This window comes from Peromyscus maniculatus, chromosome 14 (assembly GCF_049852395.1).
Source record: "Peromyscus maniculatus bairdii isolate BWxNUB_F1_BW_parent chromosome 14, HU_Pman_BW_mat_3.1, whole genome shotgun sequence".
Lineage (NCBI taxonomy): Eukaryota > Metazoa > Chordata > Mammalia > Rodentia > Cricetidae > Peromyscus > Peromyscus maniculatus.
Window position 1 is genome coordinate 47934437 of NC_134865.1, and position 20842 is coordinate 47955278.

General features: G+C 44.3%; 1 protein-coding gene across 1 annotated transcript; it reads right to left on the bottom strand.

Annotated features, from left to right (window-relative positions):
• Positions 1 to 227: 227 nt before the first annotated feature.
• On the bottom strand, positions 228 to 20797 carry Sgpp1 (sphingosine-1-phosphate phosphatase 1). Its single transcript, XM_006973157.3, has 3 exons — positions 20008 to 20797; positions 8106 to 8195; positions 228 to 2634 (listed from the first exon to the last, which is right to left on the bottom strand). The coding sequence occupies exons 1-3, from the start codon at positions 20662 to 20664 to the stop codon at positions 2083 to 2085; spliced, it is 1299 nt and encodes a 432-aa protein (XP_006973219.1). The 5' UTR covers positions 20665 to 20797; the 3' UTR covers positions 228 to 2082.
• Between the last annotated feature and the right edge of the window lie 45 nt (positions 20798 to 20842).

Here is a 20842-nt window from a genome sequence, read left to right on the forward strand (position 1 = left end):
TAAAACCTCACCAGGTATTACAGACACTGGTCACCAGGCACAGTGGCACACAACTTTAATCCCAGCACTCAGGAGGTAGGTCCATCTGTGAGTTCAAGGCCAGCCTGGTCTACACAGTGAGTTCCAGAACAGCCAGGGCTATACAGAGAAACCCTGTCTAGAATCACCTCTCCCACCCCACCCCACAAAAACCCAGACATGTACACAAGAGGCAAACAGAACGGAGGTCCTTTCAATCTTGAATTTGGCTTTTATTTTCAAATACATTTAGCATAGAACCTGTCATCAAACAAAAAATAATATAACACAAAGAAATAGATTATTTTCAAATTCTCTTTAAGCTACACAAAAAAAAAATTAATAGGATAACAGACCCAAAGCATGGGACCCTCCTTACAATTCAATGCGCTAAGTACACCCTTCTAGAAAGCTGCGCCGCTGCCGGCTTCCAGCTTCCAGCGTACCGATCGCTTTCTAAGCACCCACTTTCTGCTCCCGGGAGCCCAGGGGCCCAAACTGGTTTGCTTACGTTCATCAGATTCCGTTTGGGTAAAAATTACCAGGCCCCTAAATTTTCAATCAGGATTATAAAAATATGAGCTCAAATACTTATGTTGTCCAAAATAGAAACATTTTCCTTCTGAATAATCAGAGATATTGCACTAAAGTCATTAACTCCATACCTGATGCTCATTTATATGGAAAGTTAATTCTCTTCTTTATGAAAAGCTCACTATAAATAAATGTAATGTTAACCTAATTACAATCACACTTCAAAATATAAAGGCAGACAGAAAAAAAATAGTTCACTATCACACTAAAGTTTTCCACTGTAAAAATAATAAGTTGGGAAAATAATAGAATCTAAACTACTGATATTTCACATTTGGATTTTTATCATCTACTGTGGGTTGCTAAAGAGAGGGTAATTCAAAGTTAACAGCGGGAAACCCAATCCTTGCCAAATAATTTAAAAAATGGCTTCTTTACATAGAAACGGTGTACATTTTCTCATCTATAAATTTCAGTTGCATTTCCACTCACAGGAAATATTTACCTGTATTATAAACAATCAAGATATATATTGTTCCTATAACTTGCAACACGCAGAAAAATACCTACAAAAGTGGAAATACGTATCCATTTAACTTTCCAATAAATTAGTGAGAAAATTTAGCTATTCCACATTTCTTCTTAAAAACACTGAAGAGTTATGGGTCATTTACTTCTATGTGTTAGTTTGATATATATTTTTAAAATATTTGCCTGATTATGTAGCTTAAGATAGAATTAGAGTCTTACTTTTACATCACAGTATACATGGTGTCTCTGAATTCAGCAAAGGAAAGGCACAGTTAGCAAGCAATAAAATCCGGTACCTGAATTCTTAAACTGACAACCAAAACAGTTGAGGGAAAAAAAAAAAGTACATTCAACACAGTGTACAGAACTTTAAAAAAGAAAGAAAGAAATAAATCCAAAAAACACATTTTCCCCAAAACTTGGTCCATTAAAAATGCCTCCCATGTTCAACATCATGGATAACATGGAAGGGGATGGCAGTGTAAAAGAGGCGGTAAATCAGGATGTGGTAGCATGTGGATTCTGTCTGGTAGTTATCAATTCAACTAGGAAATGGCTCCCATAGGAAATCAACGGTAAACCCATTTGTTAATAACAACCTGCCTGCATTAATCCCCAAAATGCAGGCACAACTGCATACTGTTATTGATTTTTCAACACACCCCACAGTTCTTAGGTAAATAATTATATATATAATACATACTAGATACACATTTGCACACTGCATACCTTAATATATATTATATATAACTACAATTTGTAACAGCACAGAACTCTCCAAACATTTTGTGAACATTCTAAATGGCCGTATCACTTCTCAGTGCTGAAAGAGCTCAGGCCACCCAAAACGTCTGGATGTGCAAAGGTAAAATGCACCGGCTGCAGAATTTACTTGTTTAAGTTAAATTCTTGCAAATGCCTCTGACCCGAGTTTTACCTGGAGCATAGTTTTAGATATAACTGGTAGCCTCCTTTCTTATAATAAACAACACTTCTCCATCACGAGATACCAATGAAGGAAAATACGCAAGGAACCAAATACGTGATGGAGAACCCAACCATTCCATAGGTGATATACCGATACGGTAGCTCCACTTCCATGTGCTGCCTCGCTTGGCGGACATCGTCACACGGAATACTGAAGAGTTTACAGGCTAAAGGAATGGTGATCTTCTTCATTATGTCCCTTACCATCATGACAAAGATCATTCCTATGGCGACCCGTAATATGGCTTTTCCAAGCAGAGTGGCGGTGAAAGGGGGGCTGGCTAAGGGTAATTTGTGTGGAGAAGGGTCTAATAACAGACCCAGGTTATACGCAGCATGAGAGCCACACGCAATTCCAGCACCACTGCCCAGAATCTCAGCCGTGTCTCCTCGGGATGTGCTCCAGGTGTCAAGAGTGAAGGAAAAGATGCCCAGAGCTAAGTGAAGCCCGATGATGATGAGCGGGGCATATTTGTAAGTTTGGTTGAAGTTGTCAATCAGGTCCACAAGCGGGTAGAAGACAACCAGGATTAAAATGGTATAGAGGAACCCAGCAATGACATCCTAGAAAAGATAAAAGTACAGTTAGTATAATGCTATTTGGGGTGTTTAACTTTAAAATAAACCTTACAAACCAACCACGGCATAGTACTAGAATGTGGGCTGGGATGTAGCCCAGTGGGTAGAGTGTTTGCTTGGCATGCATGGAGCTAGGGGCTTGATCCTCAGCACTGTAAAAATCAGGCAGAGTAGTGTGCACCCATAACCCCAGCACTTAGCAAGTAGAGGCAGGAGATCAGAAGTTCTTTTTTCCCTTTTTTGCTCTAGTTCTAACCACTGATATCCATGGAATCAGATTTATTTATTTAGTTCGTTTTGTTTTTGTTGTTTCAGACAGGGTTTCTCTATGTAGCTCTGGCTGCCCTGGAAGTCACTCTGTAGACCAGGCTGGCCTTGAACTCACAGAGATCCGCCTGCCTCTGGCTCTGGAGTACTGAGATGAAAGGCGTGCGGTAGCACAACCTGGCCAATAAAAAGGATTTGCTAATAAAAGACGGTTTTTCTAGTTCTGCTCTTTCATTAACTACATGTACGATGTATGTATATTTATAGTCAGGTTATGAACAATATGTTGGCTACTGTGATGTTTACATGCAGAAGGAAGATTATATTTATTACTCAAAGAAATGATGCTGTGTGCTATCATGAAGTTTATGTTTGGAGGGGAAAGACTGGAAATAACAATATTAGTAAGAAAACAAAGATTACAGTTTTTTTTATAAATGTAATCTTTTTTTAAAATTTATTTATTTATTATGTATAGTGTTCTGTCTGCACTTATCTCTGCAGGCCAGAAGAGGGCACCAGATCTCATTACAGATGGTTGTGAGCCACCATGTGGTTGCTGGGAATTGAACTCAGGACCTTTGGAAGAGCAAGCAGTGCTCTTAACCTCTGAGCCACCTCTCCAGCCCAGAGATTACAGTTTTAGGCAGCTGTAAGTGATGTTAAGATTAGAATCAAAGTCTCCTGTCACAATGGTTTTGTGTGTGTTTTCTTTAAACTGTGAACTGGAGGCTGGTTTAGGTTACATAGAGAATTCTAGGCCACTCAGAGCAAGACTCTGTATCGAAAAAACAAACAGGTTTAAAACATAGGGCTGGCTGGGGCGGTGGTGGCGCTCACCTTTAATCCCAGCACTCCAGAGGCAGAGACAGGCGGATCTCTGTGAGTTCGAGGCCAGCCTGGTCTCCAAAGCAAATTCCAGGAAAGGTGCAAAGCTACACAGAGAAACCCTGTCTTGAAAAACAAAACAAAAAACAAAAAAAACCACAAAGGGCTGGAGAGATGGCTCAGTGGTCTAGAGCACTTGCTGCTCTTCCAGAAGACCCAGGTTCAGTTCCCAGCACTGCCCCATACACAAATACACCTTTACCAAAAAAAGCCAGAACAAAACAAAACAAACAAACAAAAAAAACGTGTTTAAGAAATCGAATTTTGAAAGCTATGTTTGGTAATGACTGAAAAAAAAAAAACAAAAATAAAAACAGATATACTAATCTTTACTTTTTTGAGGACTAGGAAAGAACATATTAAAAACAAAGTGTTTGTTCTTTGAATTATATTGATAACAAAGTATGTCAGGCACTGAATGAAGTATTTCTTACAAATTATTTCTCGAACATTACTTGAGTGCCCTTAATGCTAGTGAAGACAGCAGCCTAGGGTTGTATGAGTATCTGAGAGCAGTCCGTGGGGTACACTCTACCTATAGTCCATACTAGTTTAATAGTTAACAGACACCAATTGTTATAAAAAATAATTCAAAACACAAGTAACTATTTTAAATGCTAACATATATGAGAAGTACAAATTGAAGAAATATTATCAGATTCATAATGTTACAGAACTGGGCCAGGCATGGTAGTGCATGTCTATAATTCCAGCACTCTGGAGGCAGGAGCATCACAGGTCCAAACCAACGTAAGCTACGTGGAACCTTGTCTCGAAAACAAAATGCCGACTGCTGAATATCATCAAGCAATATATTATTGACTGGTAGTGACAGTCATAGTTACTGTACAGAATTATTATCTGCAATACTTGAAAGCTATACCTGACGCTACTATGAAAAGGAAAACTGCCAGGCGTGGTGGTATATGCCTTTAAGTGTGTCCAGCCACTAAGCCATCTTGCTGGCCCCTGTAGCTACTCTTCTTTATATGTATGTGTGTGTGTTTGCATGAGTTCATGTGCACCACACACATGCAGGAGGAGCCCTCGGAGATCATTAGAGGGCAACAGATCCTGTGGAATGGGGTTAGACACTTGTGAGTGGATATGTGGGTGCTGGGAATTGAATAATGGAGCCCCACCCTGCAGCTATTTTTAATAAGACAAGTTATATGTCCTTTGGGGGCAAACTGGTCATTGAGTAATTAAACAATTAGGGGTGCCTGGCATGATAGTACAGGAAAACAATTCCAACTGCTTGGGGGACTAAGTAAGCTAAGGCAGGAGGGCTGACTGTTCAAGGCCAGCTGCGGCTACAGAAGGAGTTCAAGGTCAGCCTGGGCAACTTGTCTGTGACGCTGTCTCAAAAAAAAAAAAAAAAAGGTTTTTGCATGTAGCTAGTCTGGCTACATGTGAGGTCCCTAGGTTCAATCCTTGGTGCTGAAATACGTAAAAACAAAATAACATAAAAATCAAATCCATGGTGCTGGAGAGATGGCTCAGAGGTTAAGAGCACTGACTACTCTTCCAGAGGTCCTGAGTTCAATTCCCAGCAACCACATGGTGGCTCACAACCATCTGTGATGAGATCTGGTGCACTCTTCTGGCCTACAGTCATACATGCTGTATACATAATAAATAAATAAATCTTTAAAAAAAAAGTTTAAAAAAAAATCAAATCCATAAAGAGTTAGGCCTGCCGATTCAGGAATTGAAAAGTGGATATGGCTCAGCAGTTATAAGAATGCACTGTGTCTGCAGAGGACCCAGGTTCAGGTCCTAGCCCATGTAGGGGGTCTCATAACTGCCTGCAGCTCCAGCTCCAGGGGTCTAATGTCTCTGGTCTCTGCAGGCTCCTGCAGTCATGTGCACACACATGCCCTCCACATACACATAATTAAAAAAGTAAAGTAAATCTTAAAAAAGATAAAACTAGTGGCAATATTGTTTTTACTCCAGATGATTCAAGAATAGATGTAATCTGGTATATAAAGAGTACACTGAACTCAGCAGAAATGTTTGATCAATCACTAAACATTTTTGTTTTGTTTTGAGACAGGGTCTCCTCATATAGCCCTGGTTGGCCTGTAGCTCACAATGCAGACCCAGGATGGTCACAGAGGTCTTCCAGTCTCTACCTCTTGAATGCTAGGATTAAAGATGTATGCATGGCTACATTTTCAATTTTAAAGAACAGTATTTTTGAGATCATATATTCAATAATCAGATATTTATTCCTCTTGGAATGATAATAAATTTAGAGATAAAAGTAAATTTTCCCTAAGAAATATTAGCAATTCACTTTCTTCACTAATAGATAGATAGATAGATAGATAGATAGATAGATAGATAGATAGATAGATAGATAGATAGATAGATAAAATTGTGTGGCCAGGGCTGGAGATATGCTTTGTTCGTAGAGTACTTGATGGGTATGTCCAAGACCCTCAGTTCAATTCTCAGTACAACAAAAAGATTAAAAACACTCTAAATATCAGGTAATCCCAGCACTGGGGAGGCAGAGGCAGGTGGATCTCTGTGAGTTCTACAGACCTAGTTCCAGGACAGCCAAGGCTACATACACAAAGAAACCCTATCTCAAAAAACAAAAAAACAAAACAAACAACCAGACAAAAAGAAGTGTAGTCTGATAATAAAATAGGCAGAGTGAGGAGAATACCAATATTTCTACAGCCATGAAATAAGCCACGGAGATCTTGCTACAAGTAGAACACTGTCAGAACACAGAGCAACAATGGAGTTATGTGAGAATTCTACATGCTTGTGAGAAAACAAGTCTTGTGACCTCAGTTCCTTCAAAACACCAAATTGTTCTTGGAATGTGTTTGTGCTCCTCCCAGGTGTAGTGGATAGAGAGAGTTGACTTCAGCTGTTGTTATTCATGTGTCTCTAAGGAGAGACAGGTTTTTGAAACAAGTAGCTTGTCTTTGTTGCTTACATACAGCGTGGACTCACAAACACGTTACTCGGGTGACCTTTCCTAACCCTCTGATGCTCCCTCTGAATAAAGTTGGTACAGCATGAGACTTTTGTCTGCCTCTTTTTTTCTTTGAGGGTGGCGGGTTTCGGGACAGGGTTTCTCTATGTAACAATCTTGGCTGTCCTGGAACTCGTTTGTAGACCAGGCTGACCTCGAACTCAGATCCGCCGCCTCTGCCTCTCAAGTGCTGGGATTAAAGGCGTTAGCCAAGCCAGGCTCATCTGCCTCAATTTTAGGCCCCACTCTCCCAGGTTCACGACACCAACTAGAGCCCTAAACGAAACTTTCTAAAAATAACAAGAAAAAAAAATCAGTATAACCCATCAGAAAACTTATGATTTCATAAATTAGTTTACTTTGCCATCTTTTTATTTGATCCTCCATTTACAAGCTAATATGCAATAAATCCCTAGGACGTCTTATTCGATCCTGAGGGTGGAGAGACAAAACACACTGATATGATCTAAAGAACTGACAGTCCACCGTGGGGCGGCCGAAAGGCAGAGGGAGTCCAGTTCAGGACGAAGGGGAGAAGAGGCACCTGACCGCCCTTGAGAAAGACAAGGGAAAGGTATGAAAGGCTCTGAGGAGCATCCCCAGAGGGCGGAGCACAAGAGACAGCCAAGCAGGAAGGAGAGGCATCCCACCGAGGGTTCCGCATGCCTGAAGCTTCTGACGCATGCTCAGCATTGCAGGGAAAAGCGAAATACAAGGTCTGACATATCAGCAAGCCACAGGTCATTATGATGATGGTTTTGCAAAATGAGGACTACTTACAAACTGTATTTTCTCATTCCGGCTTTGTGAGAAATGTGTTCTCCTGCCTAGCTATCAAAAGTAGCTCGCTCGTCCAGGGCCAACATTCCATTAATCCCCCGTCTTGTAAAAATTTCATGTAAATCTTTTAATCTCCCACAGCCAGTAAAACTCTTGTTTACACAAAGCCCTTCCCCGGTCCTGGAACTTGATGGCCTGAGGGCCTGACTCCTTCCCCCATTTCCTTTGAACCAGTGTTAAGATCAGCCCATCCCGAAGGACAGAGATGGTGCCCCAGCCAGTGGGGGGAGACACAGCCACGCCTGGGTGTGTCTGAATAAAAACCTAGTGAACTCTCAATAGCTGGTTTGGGTTCTGGCACACTCTTTTTCCAGAAAGACATTGCCGTGCCAAGCTACTCTTGCTCTGTCCGTGTGTTCCTTTGTATGACAACAGGTCATATCATCATTGGACTTCAGTTTGCAAAGTTTTCTTCTGCCAGGCTCAGAAGAGAACAAGTATTAAGGACAGCCTGTTTTCTTACCAGGATGGAGTGCATTCCCATGTAGACTCTACTCAGGCAAACCAGAGAACTCCAGCAGGGAATGAGAATCAGCCCGTACAGAAGAGGGTACTAAAGGAGAGAGAGGAAATGAAGTTAAGACAGATACAAGCAAATTAAAAAAAAAAAAACAAAATCACCATGCTATAAAACCCTATCAACACTGTAGGCTTTCGACTCCTCTTTGTCCTTCTCAGTGCCCAGGGAGGCGCGGCCCACGGCAGACATTGACAAAATGCTTTGGCGAGGATGGCTGAGCCAATGAAGTCAATGACAGGTCCCGTTGCCCCATCCCTCTTTGTGGGAAGTGGCTCATCCTGGTTGACTGTCCAGACCTGGTTGCTGCCCATGCTCCAGGAGGACAGGTAGGAGACACTCTGAACACCACCCGAGTCCAGTCTATATAAGCACCCTGACTTCCCTGGGAGGAAGACTGGCACCCTCACTCTCTCCCACCCAGGAGTGGCTGCCATTGGCCAGCTGCAGTGTGGTGTTTTCCCTCCCCATTGGAGAGGAACCCTTTGTAATTAGTTTTCTACTTCTGTGCCCTCCATTATATTTCAAATCCCATTGAGAAAAATTTTGGTGGGAATCAAACATGGTGACACATGCCTGTAACTTTAGCACCAGTTTGAGGCCAACCTGGTGGTCTACACAGTGAGCTGCAGACCAGCCAGGGCTACATGACCAGCAGGCTGCTCTTGGAATCAGCTGGCTGTGGGAAGGAAAACGGGATGATGGAGAGCAGAGTTAACCTGGGAAGAGCGTACTTGGGTGGTGTATAATGTGTGTGCCCAACAGATTCCATGACACCCTAATTATACATTGAGTTCCTCAATGAAACTAAAGACAAACAGTGGTTGGAGGAGCAGAGTGCAAAGAGGTTCAATTCCAATACGCCGGGCGATGGTGGCGCACTCCTTTAATCCCGGAGGATTAAAGCACTCGGGAGGCAGAGGCAGGCGGATCTTTGTGAGCTGGAGGCCAGCCTGGTCTACAGTGCGAGATCCAGAAAAGGCGCAAAGCTACACAGAGAAACCCTGTCTCGAAAAACCAAAAAAAAAGCAGGAGGGTTGCTGAAGTTTGAAGCTAGCCTGGGCTACATAGTGAGATGCTGTCTTTAAAAAGGGCTGAGGGGGAGGGGGATGACAAAAGTACAAATTAGTAAGTGCCTTACATGATTTCCAAGTGCACGCAGATGTGTGCCCAACAGATTCCACGGCGCCCTAAACAATTCTTCTTACGGGGCTAGGGATGGACCCCAGGGCCTTGGCCGTGCCAGGGCATGTGCCCCACCACACCTGGCTCTCCCAGATGCATTTGTTGGTTGGTTGGTTTTGTTTTCTGGAGACAGGGTCTCTCTCATGCAGCCCAGGCTGGTCTCAAACTCACTGTGGACGGACCGATAACGGGTACTGGGATTACAGGCGTGAGCCGCCAGCCTGGTTTAGGGCCTTTTCATCTCGCAACGCTGTTAACTTTTTCATTGCACGGCCTTGATAACAAGGAAACCCAAGTGAACCGTTTCCTTCAGTTATTCTACAAAATGGTTTTCTTCAGGCGGACACGCTTTCCTGGCTGCTTATCACACATGATCAGAACTGTCTGGTACACTGTGGCGCCTTCCATGGGAGGGAGCGAAAAGAGCCAGTAAAACGACTTGCAATTAAAGCAATTTCAAAAACTGTCTCTAAAAATACTTCTCCCTTTTTTTTTTTTTTTTTGAGACACCAGGGATTGAACCAACGGCTGAGTGCCAGGGAGCGCTCTATCGATGAATTACACTCCAACCCTTTTAAATACAATTTAATTTGTTCAGAATAATTGCAGTATGGGACAAAGACAGACAGCAGGGGAAAAGAAAAAACAGTTTTGAGTTTTAGTAAGTACACAGCCTATCACACAACAGGGCAACGGTGGCTCACTGAGGACAGATTTCTCCTGTTCTTGTATTCTGCTAATGAAGTGAAAGTTGTAGTCTGTGTGGGAAGCATGTCAGGATGTGAGAGACCACACACAACATACACGTTCACAGACAATGGCTGGGCAATTCTCGGAGTCTACACTAAGGACAGAAATGTGGGTGAGGACTCACATATCAAAACTGTCACAAGACGATTTACACCACACCGTGCTGCGGACTTGGTGGACACAGAGGGGATCATTATCTTGGTCTGTGTGTGGGAGCCGTGTCAACAGCACTCACTGGTCACAGACACAGACTTGCTGCCTGCCATTTACAAAATGCATTTACCGGAAGTCTCAAAAGTGAACGACGAAAATCAGCTTAAATTGTATTGGACGAGAAAAAGCAGCTTTAGCAAAGCCCCAAAGTATCCCAGAGAACCCTCACTCGGAAGAGACACCAGCTGTATGCACAGCCATGTCCCACAGAGACAGGCTCTGGGTTCTCGAGTCCATCAGGCAGAGGAGGGTTCTGAGTTTGCCTCTTCTCAGGGGCAGGGACCAGCTTCCACGTCCTTACCTGCCCGGGTGCAAGCTGACCCGGGGAAGACAGGGCTACCTGCTAGGTAAGGGTTTTCACAGGGCTGTGAGCTAGGCTGACTGCGTCTGTTTCTTCTGCTGTGGGACCCTGGGGTGGCCACAGCACAGTCTTCCGTCTCAGGCTCCTCCTGTCTAAATGGGGGGAACTAATATTCAAGACAGAACTAAGCCTACAGTGTAAAAATCATCTTTGAGGAATATAAGAACATTTTATTTGGGAAGCTGGTGCAGGAGGATTGCACAAAGTAAGTCTGGGCTACAGAGGAAGTAGTAAATTAGCAAGAAAAGGCCTTAAAATAAAAAGGGGGCGGGGGCGGGGGTGGGGGAGGCCACAGGTATCTCAGTGGTAGAGCACTTGCCTAGCACATGTGAGGCCTGGTTCTTTCTATAGTACTGTGTAGGAATTAAACGGTTTGGGTTTTTTTGTTTTTTTTGGTTTTGGTTTTTTTTGAGACAGGGTTTCTCTGTGTAGCTTTGAGCCTTTCCTGGAACTTGCTCTGTAGACCAGGCTGGCCTCGAACTCACAAAGATCCGCCTTCCTCTGCCTCCCGAGTGCTGGGATTGAAGGCATGCGATACCGCCAGGCAGAATTAAACAGTTTCATGACATGCTTCGACCATGGTTCTCCAGAGAAATAACCTATAGAACATGTCTGCACATTACAATATAGAAAGAAATTTACATTGAGGAGCTAGCTCAAGCCACTGTGGAGTCGCACAAGTCCCAAACCCATGGGCTGGGGATCCAAGGAAGAACTGAGATGTGGCTCAAATTTGAAGGAATCTGGTAGCAAAATTCCCTCTTATAGGGCAAGCCCGACTTCCTGAGTTCAAAACCTGGAACCTACAGATGGAGAGAACTGTCTCCCACCAAGTTGTTCTCTGACTTACACACACACACACACACACACACACACACACACACACACACACACACCAAATAAATAAATTAATAGACAGACATGTTTGAAAATTTTTTTAGCTAGGTGTACTGGCATATGCCTTTAATCCCAGCACTTAGGAGGCAAAGGCAATTGGATTTCTGTGAGTTCAAGGCCAGCTTGGTCTACATAGTGAGTACCAGGACAGAAAGATCCTGTCTCAAAAACAAACACCAAAAAAAAAAAAAAAAAAAAAAAGAATAACAACAACAATAATAAATTTAAAAATAAAAAAAGCCGGGCAGTGGTGGCACACACCTTTAATCCCAGCACTCGGGAGGCAGAGCCAGGCGGATCTCTGTGAGTTCGAGGCCAGCCTGGGCTACCATGTGAATTCTAGGAAAGACGCAAAGCTACACAGAGAAACCCTGTCTCGAAAAAACCAATAAATAAATAAATAAATAAATAAATAAATAAATAAATAAATAAATAAAAATAAGCCAGGCAGTGGTGGTATGTGCCTTTAATCCTAGCACTCAAGAAACAGAGGCAGGCAGACCTCTGGGTTTGAAGGCAGCCTGGTCTATAGAGTGAGTTCTAGGACACCCATGCTACACAGAGAAACACAGTCTTTAAAAGAAACAAACAAATAAACAAACAAACAAACAAATAAATATTGATGGTGTGTAGCTAGAGTTTACTGGAAATAAAAACATTAATTATATATCTAAAAATGTACCTTTACAGAAGCATCTAGATCACTGGTCAAAAATCTATACACGGTGGCGTAGCAAAATGATACAGGAAACTAAGCATCACCCATACTACTGAACAAAAGCAGTAAGCGCGACGTATAATGTGGTCTTAATGATATTAAATACAGAATCATGAACTTGATATACAATATGGTCCCCACCGCTTCCAAATCCTAACGAAGAAAACAGGCATGCCAGCAGTCAGCCAACTTTTCTTAGCCTCTGCAAGCCTGTGAGTCTCAGTGCTTGTGCTGAATTTACCCATGCTCCTGGCTCCTCCAGAACGCACGCTCTTGCTTTCACTTCTGGCTTTGTCTGTGGCGTATTCTTTTCATGGTACTGTCTCATCTAACTGTGCCCTGCACACCCACAGTGTGGCCCTAGAGACATGCTCACGCCACTCCCCTGACCATCAATATTTGAGTCTAGTGTGGACGCTTGGCCCTGACTAGGTGGAGCTAGCGGCTGGAGAGTCTGCGGTCTGACGGAACTTGTAAATAATGTAGAGCTGGATGAGGCGGACACATGCAAGTCCAGGCACAGAAGAGCGGACAGGGGCAGGAGGGAAGGTGTAGAGTGAGCTCTGAGGCAGGGTCTCGTTCCACAGCCTGGCCTCAACCCCTCAAGTGGCCCAGCAGCACTTCCTGGATCTTGGTTTCTACAAAATGCTTCAGATAGTCTACAAATCAACTTCCTCCTTTTGCTTAACCTAGTCCAGATGCATTTGTTATGAGAACCCTGCATATACATGCATGCACACACCTAGTTACACCACCACCACCCCTCTTTAGAAAGGGATTCCTTTATGCACCCCTGGTTGGCCTGAAACAAGCTATATAATCTAGGCTGGCCTCAGATACACAGAGATCACCTGTTTCTACCTTCCGAGTGTTGGGATTAAAGAAGTGTACCACCACGTCTACCTCACCTTCGATATTTCTAAGATAGCTTTTTCAAGGCGACTTTTCGTATTTTATGTGTGAGAGACAGAATTTGTCTGTGTGGGGACAAGTGCCTATACGTGCATATGGAGAGCAGAAGAGGGTGTCATTAATCTCTACCACTCTCTGCCTATTCTTTGAGGCAGGGTCTCTCCCTGAACCTGGGGCTCATGTTTTTCTCAGCCAAGGCGGAAGCCAGCAAGCTTTAGCAATTCTGTCTCTGCTCCTGCCAGGAGTTTGGGGTGACAGGCACCCTCAGGATGCCCAGCCTGGTGTGCATGCTAGGATCCAAACTGTGGTCTTCATAATTATAATGCAAGTGCTCTTTAATGCTGAGCCATCTCGGCAACTCCCTAAGATATTTTCTTATCTCTCAGATGGGCATTTAGATTCTCTTTTTTTCTTTATCCTCTCTTTAAATGTTAATATGTCTCTGTCTCTCTGTCTCTCTCTTGGCATGTATGTGTGCATCTACATCTGCATGGGGAAGCCCAGAGGACAACCGTGGATGTTGGTTATCGGGACAGCTATCTATGTTTTGTTGAGATACCGCTCTCACTGGCCTGTCACTCGCCAAGGGGCTTACAGGCTGGCCAGGGAGTTCTAGAGATCTACCTGCCTGTCTTCCCGGTGTTGAGATCATTGCTTACACCATCATGCCCAGCAGGGTGTTTATTTTTTAAGATGTATTTCTTAATTATATGTCTGCCTGCAAGTATCTGCACCTGAGTACAGGTACTCTTGGGAGCCAGAAGAGGGCGCCAGATCCCCCGGAGCTGGAGTTACATTGGAGAAGCTGGGATATGTTGGGTCCTCTGCAAGAGCAGTATGAGCTCTTGATGGCTGGGCCATTTTTCCATCTGACTTTTGACACACACTTTACAGAGTCCTTAAATATTGGTATCTTAAAAGGTATTTGGTTGGCCGCCGCATTCTTCTCATTGTGTGTCCTTTCAGGACAATATTCCATTCATGTGATTCTACCTGCCAGTTAAGTGCTGGCACCAAATCTGTGCACATCTATCATGGAGAGAACTGCCTCTTTGATCACTGCAAGTGGCTGTGTTAAAGATGTCAAAGGCTCCAGCTCCTTGGTGACAGCTGTCCTCCCCTCAATACGAGATGTTTCTGTTGTTGTGTTTTGTTGTTGTTGTTGTGAGCTTTTGGGGTGTGATCAGTTCCTGTAAGTTTTAGCTAGACAAGAACATTTTGAGATTCATACAATTTTCATGTCATAAAATATACTTTTGTCAGGCGGCGGCGGCCCACGCCTTTAATCCCAGCACTCGGGAGGCAGAGGCAGGGGGATCTCTGTGAGTTTGAGGCCAGCCTGGGCTACCAAGTGAGCTCCAGGAAAGGCACAAAGCTACGCAGAGAAACCCTGTCTCGAAACCCCCCCACCCCCCCAAAAATATGCTTTTGGCTCCTTCTGAATTATTTTTTTTTTTTTGCGGGGGGAGGGGGGTTCAAAACAGAGTTTCTCTGCATAGCTTTGAGCCTTTCTTGGAACTCACTCTGTAGCCCAGACTGGCCTTGAACTCACAGAGATCCCCCTGCCTCTGCCTCCCAGTGCTGGGATTAAAGGCGTGTGCAACCACCACTCGGCTTTCCTTCTTAATTCTTTAAACACACAAAATCCATTCATACTTGACAGGCCAATAAAAAAAAACCACCAGACAGCAGAACTGGGGTACAGCACAAGTTCATGCTTAGCACGTGAGGCCCTGGGTTCGATCTCCAATATCATCAAAGCCAAAATAAAACAGAGCAAAGCTGGGCAGCAGGCCACTGTTTGCAAGGAAGAGCTGACAGCAAGACAGATCCCTATCATCTCTCCCTGGAGCTGGTAAAACAACCTTCTCCGTGAGCTGCTTTCCCTGTCCCCAGTGATCTAGAACTTTCCCTGGGCTAAAGACAGAAGATTCTTCCCCAAATACCAACCTACTCCACTTGATATAACAATCATATTTGCTGTCTCCCAGGCCTGTGTGCAGAGCCTGCCCATACTGCATAGAAGTGATGACAAATTGATAAGTTTTTATTTGTTGACTCGAGCATTATCTTGATTAGAGCTCTTTCTTGAACAGGAGAATAAATATATATAATTATAACGAAAGAAATATACTTGTCATTACTCAGCTGACATGATTTCCTCTGTAATGAACACATGGGAATGTCTGTACAAATTATTAAATTAATGGAAAGTTCAACAAGGACACTGTAGCTGAGTCTAATGTATAATATAATCTCTTGCATTTTTATTTCATTCATGATAGTAACAAAAATGTGGTTGGGTGGTGGTGGCACACGCCTTTAATCCCAGCACTGGGAGGCAATGAGTTCAAGGCCAGCCTGGGCTACAGAGTGAGCTCCAGGAAAGGCTTCAAAGCTACACAGAGAAACAAAACAAAACAAAGCAAAAAAGTGAAGTAACTAGAAATAAACCTCAATTTTGGGGGAACTATAAAAAAAGAAATAATGAGTCTATCCGCCTTATTCATAGCTCATCACAGCTCAGATTCACTAGTGTAATGCCATCAATACTCTTCAGCTTACAATTTCATTGCAACTTCAGTAAAGTTCAACATTTTGGGGGGCAATTCTTTAAAATATAAACTGAGACTTGGGTATGGTGGTACAGACCTGTAATTGAAGGGACTTGGGAGGGTAAGACAGGAGGATTCCAAGTTGGAGACCAGCCTGAGCTACAGAGTGAGTTCAAGGCTAACTGGGCAACTTAGCAAGATCCTGCCTCAAAATGGAAAAGGATTAGACCTAAACACACACACACACACACACACACACACACACACACACACACACAAGCAACACTAAACCCAGCCAAAAGCCCTGGTTTCGACACTTACTACCATGAAGCAAACAAAATAAACGGAAAGCAAAGAGGAAAGCAAAGATTCAAATTAGCCACGACACACTCAAAGGTAGACCGATAAGATACTTCACTTGAACTGGTATCAAGATATGGTCCAAAAGAATAAAGGAAGTAAGATAGAGGGGCTGATAAACAGTAGACAAATGCCCCAGTTGTACAGAACAGGGAAGCCAGAATCAAAACCGCACACATCAAGGAACTTGATTAGCAATGGATGTGGCATTGCAAATAGATGAAAGAAAGATAAACTACTCAAAATGATACTAGGGCAGTCAATTATCTATGTGGAAGAAATTATACCAGATTCATTTCTCAAATAAAATCACTGAAAGATAAATTAAGCCGGGCGGTGGTGGCCCACGCCTTTAATCCCAGCACTCGGGAGGCAGAGCCAGGCGGATCTCTGTGAGTTCGAGGCCAGCCTAGTCTAGAGAGTTAGTTCCAGGACAGCCAGGGCTACACAAAGAAACCCTGTCTCGAAAAACCAAAAAAAAAAAAAAAAGATAAATTAAATAGCTCAATTCCTAGTACCAAGAATAACAATAATGATGGTAATTTTAGTTATATACATATTTGATTTTTCAAGACAGGGTTTCTCTGTGTAACAGTCCTAGCTGTCCTGGGACTCACTTTGTAGACCAGACTGGCCTCGAATTCACAAATCTGCCTGCCTCTGCCTCCCAAATGCTGGGATTAAAGGCGTGCGCCACCATCACCCTGCACTTTTCCATATTTTTATTATGTTTATTAATGGGGAGGGGAGGAAATGTGAAAAGCATGTATGGAGGTCATAGGCTCTCTCCTTCCACCATAGGGGCCCTGGGAACAAATTCGGGTCATCAGGTTTGTCAGGTTAAGATAGTGGGCCATGAGTTCCAGGCCAGCCTGAGCTATACCGCAAGACCTTGTCTTAAAACAATAATAATAGTAATAATAATAATAATAATAATAAATATCCAGGCACAGTGGTGTACCCCATGTTCCAGTTCCTGAGAAAGCTCAAGTCTAGTTCAGAGTCAGCCTGAGAGACACCAAGATCCCATCTCAAAACCAAAACAAACCCCAATAAACAGACCAAGGAAACGAAAATAAACATCCATACAAAAACTTGTATGAAAATTTTTAGAAGCAGCATTCCTCAAAACAACCAAAAATGGTGCTGGAGAGATGACTAAACAGTTGAGAGCACTTACTGCTCTATCAGAGGACCTGGGTTTGGATCCCAGCACCTCTATCATAATGGTTCACAGATGACTCTAATTCCAACTCCAAGGGATCTGATAGCCCTTTCTGACTATCAGGGGCACCTGCATACACACTTGTACATACACACACACACACACACACACACACACACACATACACAAAATAAAATAAATCATTAAAAAAAAAATAAACCCACCCAAGCATAGTGACACATGCCTGTCTGCAATCACAGCACTTGGATGCTAATATAAGAAGATTATAGGTTTAGGAGTGGCCTCCTCTATACTGAGTTCCAGGCCAGTCAGGATACCCAATCAATCAATCAATCAATCAATCAATCAATGAACAAACAAATCTGAAGGCCTCCAACTGATGGAAGAATAAGTAAAGGCAATACATACATCTAATGAAACACTATTCACTAAAAAAAAGAAGTCCTGGATACATGCCACAATATGAACTTTAAAAAGCTGCTGGGATGTCGGGCAGCAGTGGTGCACACGCCTTTAATTCCAGCACTGGAGAGGAAGAGGCAGGCGGATCTCTGTGAGTTCAAGGCCAGCCTGGGCTACAGAGTGAGTTCCAGGAAAGGCGCCAAAACTACAGGAGCTACACGGAGAAACTCTGTCTCAAGAAAAAAAGAAAGAAAGAGAGAGAGAGAGAGAGAGAGAGAGAGAGAGAGAGAGAGAGAGAGAGAGAGAGAAGAAGAAAGAAAGAAAGAAAGAAAGAAAGAAAGAAAGAAAGAAAGAAAGAAAGAAAGAAAGAAAGAAAGAAAAGAAAAGCTGCTGAGGAGGTAAACTGTTCAAAAATATATACTCATGTATGAAACTGTTAAAAGAATCTTAAGAATGCCAAGTAAAAAAAGCCAGTCACAACTGGCTACCTGGTGCATATTTCCACAAGTATGAAATGCTCACAATAGGAAAACCTATATACATACAGTGAGATGGTAGTTGTGTAGAGCTCTGTTTGAGACTAGATGATTTCTATAACCCTGTCTAGAATACAGTGGGTTGTATAAAATCCCTGCACTCAGGAGACAGAGACAGGCAGAACTCTGAGTTTGGGGCCAGCCAGCGCCACAGTGAGACCCTGCCTAAAAACAAACAAATACACACTAGAATATAAGCTTAGCCTGATTATTCAAATGACCTTGATTGAAAGCTATATCCCATAAACAATTCAGCAGTACTATTCTCAGACTTCCTGTTAGCATGTGTCCTGAATAACTGAAGAGCAAAACCCAATCCATCTCTCTCTCTCTCTCTCTCTCTCTCTCTCTCTCTCTCTCTCTCTCTCTCTCTCTCTCGGCAGTATTAGCAGCAAAAGTACTCAGGGAGGAGGCAGTAAAAAGTCCCCTGATCATGTAGACAAACAGCAGCACACATGCACATAGTAAACAGCATGCCAAACCCACTGCCAATCTCGCTTTCTGGAATATTTAGATGCGATGGGGATTTTTAGATATTTTTTCCACCCAGAACAGGCAGCAGTGCTTTGCAATCTCAATGTGACTAAGGATCACCGGGGAGGGGTGAAGTAGGAAAGAACTTTCTATGTTAGGCTTCCCTCCTCCATCCGTCATTCTTCCTGGGTGCATGCCTGATTTCTGTTACTATAAACGAGATGCTCTGCACAGTAAGGGAGGCGGGGATTTCAGATAAGATTTACCCATACTGAAACTCAGCGTGGGCTAAGCAGGCCTACAATGGAGTTTTACAATACAGTGGGCATTTCCCAATTCCGTGTGATGAAAGGTTAAAAGAGGAAATGAATTTCCCTAGAGCCTCCAGAACTGTGTACTTTATTCTTAAGAGATTTGTCAGAAAGACTAACAAACAATACAATTTAAGGTAGATAATGGAAGGGAGTAGTCTATATTTTGCTTCCATGTGAAAGATTAGATTTTAGACTCAAGTATCACTTGCACACCCTAGGGAGCTCAAGATGAGGAAGCCAAAGGAAGCAGGCAAAATAAAAATGACTACCGTTAAAAAACTCCTTGATGGTCAAGTTGCTCCCGCTGTCTGTCATATACGATTATAATCAATCCAACTCCTCTGGCTGCAAAACCGTGCCTGGTTACAGTTACCGCCACAGAAACAGTGTAGCAACTAACAACCGGCTCTCCAGATCCGAGAGAGAAGTCTGTGTCTCAACAAATCAGCAACCAGTCCTTTAAAAAGGAACTCACCTAGACTCTGCTCCATTCCCTTTCTGCTGTTCTTTAACTCTCTCTCATGCTTAACTGCTGGAATGTGCCTGTGTCGGAATTACATTACTGTTCTGCAAACACTGTCTAGCAAGAAAGTTAACGACTTTACATCGGAAACACCATGTTTTGCAGCGAGACTGGGTCTTGGTTACCCAGTGTTTCATTTTAAGAAAAAGGCATCACTATTACGCATAAGACGAACTAAGTTTAAAAAGTCAGTCCAAGCTCAAGGAAATGCACAACACGGAAAGTGTTTCCTTGTGTGGGGGCCTGGGGGGTGGGGGAGGCTAAGAAACTATATTTAACTGTATTAATATGGTTTAGTGGTCAAGTCCCTAGATTTCCGCCATCACTTAATTTTCTAGAACTCTGACAGGGCCTGCTTGTGGGTACTGTGCGTACCCGTGGGTTGGGGTTTAGGACTGGAAGAGGCAAATTAAAACAAGTGCAGAGACTGGGAACTGGTCTGAGCCGAGGGGCGCAGCGTACCTGCCAGCGGCCGTAGGTGAGCAGGACCATGGCGATGGGGATGGCGGTGCCGGACATGGCATGCGTGGAGGGCATGCTGTACTCTGAGTTGTAGAAGATCTCCAGCTTGACGACGGGCGGCGAGGCCGGCCGCGGCCAGCGGATGATGTCCTTGGTGCACTGGCCCAGGTACATGACCAGCACCCAGATGATCACCAGCCTCCGGCCCACAAAGGGATCGAGGTTCCAGATCCAGAAGGGGAAGAAGAAGATGTAGAAGAGCTCGTTGCCCAGCTCGGTGCCGAAGCAGAAGAGGTAGTAGAGCGGCCAGTTGCTCACCCTCGTCAGCTCGCCCTCCTCACCCGTCAGCGAGTTGCGGCGCAGCGAGCCCGCGCGGCGGGGCCCGACTGGGCCCGGCTCGGCAGGCAGCCCGTTGCGTACGCCGTTGGGGGCGCCACGGCAGTCGGGCTTGGCGGGGCCGGGGCTACGCTCCGCGCCCGGCTGCTGTCCCCGTCGCCGAGGGTTCCCCGCGGCCCCGCGAACCTCGCTCTCCCCATCCTCGCCCTCCGCGGGGCTGCCGAGCGGCGCCTCCACCCCACACAGTCGCTGGAAGCTCGCCACCCGCTGCGGCTCCTGCAGCCGGACAGCCAGCAGCGCCAGCCGCTGCCCCAGGGACATGGTCGCGGGCCACTAGGGAATTGATCGGGACACGCGCTCCCCGCCAGTCACAGGCGCCACGGCTCCTAGCGCGACTCGCTCGAGGCTGCCGGCGACCGCGCCAACAGGCCGCAGCGGCCGCCGCGCGCGCCCTGCGCCCCGCGCGCCCCTCCCCTGGCGCGCTCCCCGCCCCGCGCGT